The 6,316-nt window shown below is 42.1% G+C and overlaps 1 protein-coding gene across 1 annotated transcript; it reads left to right on the top strand.

Moving 5' to 3' along the window:
• Positions 1–587: 587 nt before the first annotated feature.
• kcnk15 (potassium channel, subfamily K, member 15) lies at positions 588–2,368 on the top strand. Its single transcript, XM_020096033.2, has 2 exons — positions 588–1,074; positions 1,219–2,368. The coding sequence occupies exons 1-2, from the start codon at positions 792–794 to the stop codon at positions 2,226–2,228; spliced, it is 1,293 nt and encodes a 430-aa protein (XP_019951592.2). The 5' UTR covers positions 588–791; the 3' UTR covers positions 2,229–2,368.
• The last annotated feature ends 3,948 nt before the right edge of the window (positions 2,369–6,316 follow it).

The following is a 6,316-nucleotide window of genomic DNA, read 5'->3' as shown; positions in this document are numbered from 1 at the left end:
CCATCTTTGTTGTCTGCACTCAGTTGCTGTAGGAAAAAAGGGAAGAGAGGAGAGAGAGCCAGAAACTATATTGTTTAACCGATACAATAATGAATGACGATGATAACAATACACATTAATAATTCAAAAATATACTACTTATTAATGACTAATGACAGCGGTACTGGTTGTTAACAGTAATAATGCTGATAATAAAGATAAAAAAAATATAATTGTCATGGTGGTTTCCTGAATCTTTCACTGTATAATGTTTTCTTACATAAGTAATGTATTGATAACATAACTTACATTTTAGTAAAGTACATTTTGAGCCTGTTCGCAAACAAAACTTAATGAGTTAGTGCAACATGTCGTTCCAGAGTAGATCCACGTCTCCAGCTCGGATGCGCAGCTTCAGGACCAGTTCACATGTTCGGGGTCGAGCCGGGACTTCACTTGTTGTCCACGGGTGACAGAGGACTGGTCGCGGTGCCATGTGCCACACAGGCTCCATACATCACATCACACACATCCTTGTACTGGTGCCTGCTTTGCGCATGCGAGGAGGCCACTTGGTTTAACAGATGACCGCGACCGGAGCCTCCACAGCTCTCAATGCGCACCGCCGAATATGTGCGTTTCTTTTTTTACGAACAAGGTTTCTCAACTTGGTGAGATAAAATTTCCAGGTTTACTTTTCTCCTGCGCAACATTTCTCAACTATACTCCGACCATCCATCGTTTTTAAAGCAACAGGCTGCATCACCGATGAGGAGGAGCAGTGCCACCTGTAACTGTGCCAACCGCCGAGGATGAAGAAGCAAAACGTCCGGACCCTGTCGCTCATCCTCTGCATGTTCTCCTACCTGCTGGTCGGCGCCGCGGTGTTCGACGCGCTGGAGTCCGAGTCGGAGAGCTCCCGCCGGCGAATCCTGGAGCAGAAGCGCAGCGAGATGAAGAAGAAGTACCGCTTCTCCGAGGACGACTACCGCGAAATCGAGCGAGTGGTGCTGCAAGCCGAGCCCCACCGAGCCGGCAGGCAGTGGAAATTCGCTGGCTCTTTTTACTTTGCCATAACAGTCATCACCACCATCGGTAAGTTCATGTAATGCATCCATCTTCTTTTTTTCTCTCTACTGTATTTAAGCATTTTATACAGTCTGCATCATTTAAGGCTTGTTTTAATGTCTCATAAATAAAAGTGTTGCTAATCTCTAATCTCGACACCTCTGCATTAAGGTTATGGACATGCAGCACCAGGCACAGATGCAGGAAAGGTCTTCTGCATGTTCTACGCAGTGCTGGGCATTCCTCTCACTCTGGTCATGTTCCAGAGTCTGGGAGAGAGGATGAACACATTCGTCCGCTACCTCCTCCACAAGACCAAGCAGTGCATAGGCTTCCAACGCACCGAGGTGTCCATGGAGAACATGGTCCTGGTGGGCTTCCTGTCCTGCATCGGAACTCTGTGTGTGGGAGCTGCAGCGTTCTCCCACTTTGAGGGATGGAGCTTCTTCCATGCGTACTACTACTGCTTCATCACGCTCACCACCATTGGCTTCGGGGACTTTGTGGCCCTTCAGAAAAAGGAGGACCTCCAGGAGAAAACACCTTACGTGGCGTTCAGCTTCCTGTACATCCTGGTGGGGCTGACCGTCATCGGGGCCTTCCTCAATCTGGTGGTGCTTCGCTTCCTCACCATGAACACTGAGGATGAGCGGAGAGACGCTCAGGAGAGGGCATCGCTGAAGAGGGACAGAGGCCTTTTGGAGGGGGCCGTGAGCCTCCATGTTGTGGGTGAACAGAGCAGAGGCAGCCACAGGGGGAGGAACAGGAGCAACGCGGTGCACAGCCGCAGCCACAGTACGCTCTTCCTCCCCATGGAGGAAGGAACCAGCCGCACCAACCTCATCGCTTTCCCAGCAGAGGATCAGGAGAGGCGAAGAAGCCCCTGCAGACACAGGCTACATTTTCAGATCAAGGCGGGAAGACTCAGGCCGGAGTCGAGCCTCAGCTCCCTCTGCTCCTGTGTGTGCTACCGCTTAGGGGTCTGCGATAGTCCTCTCATGACCCACAGTGAACACCAGAGCTGCCATATCAATTCTGTTTATTACAACTCAGTGTCCTATAGGATCCAGGGCTGCTCGCCAGGTTCCAGGGACAACACCGGACTCTCCTCCCCAGGAAGCACGCTCTCACCCGGGCACAGCTTCCGGGAGTTCCCTCACTCAAGGAGAAGGTCGGTGTGAAGAGCACCACAGTGAGGGAAAGTGTTTGCACTGAGTGTAAACAGTATTTTGGATGACTCTGTATTTTGTGTGACCTCTTTTGTGCATGTGAGAACACAATGATTATGTCAACTGAATAGATTCTGTTGTGGCTATGTTGAAATTTTAATTTGAAAAGCACATGAGATTACTTTTCTTATACCATGCCATTACTTCTGTTAGTGGTTCTGCTGTTTTCCTTGCATGTTAGCCAAAGTGCAGTGCATGCTAAAAATGAATGTATAGCACACAATGTGGATGCATGAGTGAAGATGTAAAAGTTTGGGCTTTTAATCTACACTTTTAGCAGCAGTATTTTGGACGTAGTGCTCATTCATAGCCGTTCAGTGAAGGTATGTGGTCTCTGCTCCTCTAAAACATTTTCATGCCGCAGCTAAAAAGATGTCATTCTACCTTTTTATTAAAAAGCCTTAAAGAACTTTAAAAAACCACATGAGATGTGGCTTCTTAGCTCAGTGAATTTAATAAGTCCTTTCTTATCATTGGGGAGGGACAGAGCAACTTTTCAGTGCATCGCTCAGCACTATAAAGAGATTACGCTTGTTTCATGACTGATTCAAATTCACTGGATGTAGCACACAACTGATATGTAGCAGGGTTATGAATGAACTTCCCACACTCCCAGAGAAGTTGTCGTTTTCTAGGGAGTTGTTTTTTTCTTTTGTAGATTTGGTTTGTAGTCAGATTCGATGTGAGTCTTATTGTTCTATTAAACCAAAGGAAAGGAGCAGTGAATGTGTGAGTGTATTTATTTCATTAGGAGGTGTAAGAGATCAACTCACATTTGTGTGAGCTTGTTTTGTAGCTTTTGTGACCAATCGTCTTCCTCCGTTCTGTTTCTGAATAAAAAAAATAAAAAGGACTCAACTCTACTTCCTTCCTTTTATTGCAGTACATGTCACACAATAGGAGTTGTGCAGAGGAAACAGGGTGGAAGAATGGCATAAATGATTCCCCTGAATATATATACACAGTGACTAACTGATGACATAATAAACCCAGAAAGCATGGGTTATTTTCAGGTTATTTACAAAAGACAATTGTTTTGATTACAAAACAGGTTGAAAAAGGTTATTTTAATAAATGAAATTCAATTTAAATATTAAGTTGATCATTTATCAAATTTAATCTGATTTCAACCAAAAGTTTGACATATTTTCATCTGCAAGTTATCAAATCAATGAATACTTGGAGAATACCAGTGATTAGATGGAACTAAATACATTTACTCTATTTTTGTTCTTTTACTTTTATTTTATACGTCTTTGTTACTTAAATTCAGAGGCAAATATTCTCCTTTACACTCCACTGAAACCTGTAGTTACTATATAGACTGTACAGATCAAGATTTTACATAAAATCATATGATGACTGAATAAACATGACACACTTTTATAGATCTAATAACTGTAGCAGTGTGTATATGTGTGTCCTGAGCTTTACAAACGTGTTCCAGCTCTCCCAGGTATGATTGTGTGTTTGAGATATGCAGTAAACAATAAAAAGGCCATAAACAACAGAAAGACGAAAAATTCCACTTTTCTCAGGAGCCAATATTCCAATTCATTAAACACCACATCTCAGCATCTGCACAGTTCCTCCTGCTGCCGTCTTTAAAAAGCTGTTCTCTGTCTGGAATGAAGAACAGAAACCATGAAGTCTGTACAGTAAGTGTCCCCCGAGCTTCCATCTCAAGCCATCTGTTGATCTGCTGGAAGAAGCGACTACTTTCCATATAAATGTAAAAGCGATTGGCCGATAGAAGCAGAAACGGTGATTGGTTATGAAATCCCATCTGCTCTGGCTGCTCGGGGGTAAAGAAAGGAACATTAACTCACTTCCTCACACCGTCACATCACATGTAATTGTTATTAACCTTCCTGTGTTGTGCTCAACGAGTCAGATCGTATTCACCACTGTGACCTTAAAAGAAAGTATGATGCAATAACTTTGACGAGGGGGCCCTCTGCAGTGAAGAAGTCTTGGGGATGTTTGAAGACAGTCACACACAGAGCAATGTGAGAGATTTAGCCACTTGATGGCAGCAGATGTCCATGTGGTAGTAGTGAGCTGGCCCCTGATCGACCCTGTGAGCAACCCTTCTAAGTTTGATTCAATTCAGACAGGATGAACAATAATACAACATTTACTGAACTCATAGTGTCGCTGTTACTTTCTGATTTACACAGAAAACTGTTTAGAAAACACATAAATACAAAATCCATAAATTAAGTGTAGAAGTATCTGTGGTAGAAACCTGGATTATAGAAACCCACAGCCGAAAGATAAAAACAACAACATTTAAAATCCTCTATACAGGTTCCATATTGTATAAATAGATAATGTGATATGTTTTAGTACAGATACAAATGGCAGAGATATTTAATGGAAATTCACATATGACCTTTACTTGAAGTTACTGATCAAAGTCTTGATTGTTGCTGTGAACTTGGCTGATGCAACCTCAGGGTCAGGAGTTCATGATCCTTGACCCTGATCTGTGCAACTAACAAACTTCCTGTTTCTTGCAGAAGCAGAAGCAGATGTTTTCCTGTGTCAACCAGACTACAGAGTTCATGCCCTTATTCACTAACAGTCTCTTATGTGTCCTGTTCACCCAACTGTAAAAAAAACCCTTCTTCTTTCCCTTTTCGAGGTTTCACTCTGAGCGTTCATGCTGAGTGTGAAACCCTCTGCAGAGCTCACCATTAAAGACCCAAAGATAACTCCGGTCTGAGAAACTCTTTATTTCACGTCTCGAGATATACTAATATAAATACAGATTGCATAACACAATCCACTTTTGTAAATCAAATGTTTAAACAGCAGAGCGTTTCTAATTCTCTTTTTGTTCAATGACACAGAGTAATGTGATAAATGTACATTTTTATTCCATAAGATTTATAATTTTTCAATTGTTTTTCTGAAATCTGTGCAAATAAATAAATTACAAATCACAAAAGCAACACCACTGTGCATACATGCATTGAAAACAAGCCTCTTTATATAGCAAATAAGAAGTGCCCACAATGTGAATGCCCACAACTCAGAAGCTAATCGCTCCACGTTTGCCAACATTCAACAGCATCAGAGAACAACAGTGTGTTCACGTGACCAGAATGTGATCTGAGACATTGTCTTGTTTATTAATCTCTTTGACAGGATGCACTGAGAAACTGAAATCTCATCTTATTGGTCAGAAACAGAATGTTCACATCCTCTCAAAGGTCGCGTGTCTTTGTTTTAAATGTTCGAGTTCAAGGAAAATACAAATAGAACTCAGATTATTTCTCTCAGTGCGCCTCTGCACTTAAAATATGCATTGAGACTTTTCTCATTGACCAACCTCGTTGCCATAATTTCACTGGACAATCAATAGATGTCAAAACAACATCTGTAGCGATCACTTCTAATGCAAATGATGCTACATCGATTCTACATCGATTGGAAGATGAATTTTCCAGGAACTAGTTATTAAATGAAATGCCTGACTGGTACAAACAACGTAGCTCGCAGCTTTTAATTGCATAGAAGCTACAAAAGTTACAAAATGACTTTGCATGGTGCCTCATGATAAATGGTGGATGGTCACATGCTGGTCTCATTACGACGTCCTTGGATGAGAGGTTTGGGTTAAAAAAGGACGAGTTTCAAAGAACTCTGAGTATAATCACGCTGCTAATTATTTCTTTCTTTTTGTACTTGACTGTGTTATCACTGCAGCATTTTCTATTGAATCCAAATGGTAGAATTCACCTTGGTTGAAGTGGACTGGGAAAAAAAAACCAGGAGAGAAGATCTTTCTTAGTTAATACATCAGTATAACATAAACCCAAGAAAAAATCCCCCTGGCGGCAGAAGAATCCCTTCATCTTGTGTTGCCGTTTTATTATCTGCCCAAACAGTTTTTGGTTTTGTGAGGATTTTTTTTTGTGCCCAAGGACATGGATCAAAGTGAGGTGCTATGTCTCCTGCTCAAATCGTTTTGAAAGACATAATCAAATGGAGACTAATCAAAATGTGCGGTGGTGCTGGTAGTCTGTGGAGAG

This window comes from Paralichthys olivaceus, chromosome 6 (genome assembly GCF_024713975.1).
Source record: "Paralichthys olivaceus isolate ysfri-2021 chromosome 6, ASM2471397v2, whole genome shotgun sequence".
NCBI classification, from domain to species: domain Eukaryota; kingdom Metazoa; phylum Chordata; class Actinopteri; order Pleuronectiformes; family Paralichthyidae; genus Paralichthys; species Paralichthys olivaceus.
Note: the sequence above shows the minus strand (reverse complement) of the source record. Positions and strands in the feature narration are given on the sequence as shown.

Bases quoted from the DNA above. Each gene is read 5' to 3' on its own strand.
- kcnk15 (XM_020096033.2), top strand. From the start codon at position 792: ATGAAGAAGCAAAACGTCCGGACCCTGTCGCTCATCCTCTGCATGTTC. The intron at 1,075-1,218 runs GTAAGTTCATGT...CTCTGCATTAAG, and splicing joins AACAGTCATCACCACCATCG to GTTATGGACATGCAGCACCA.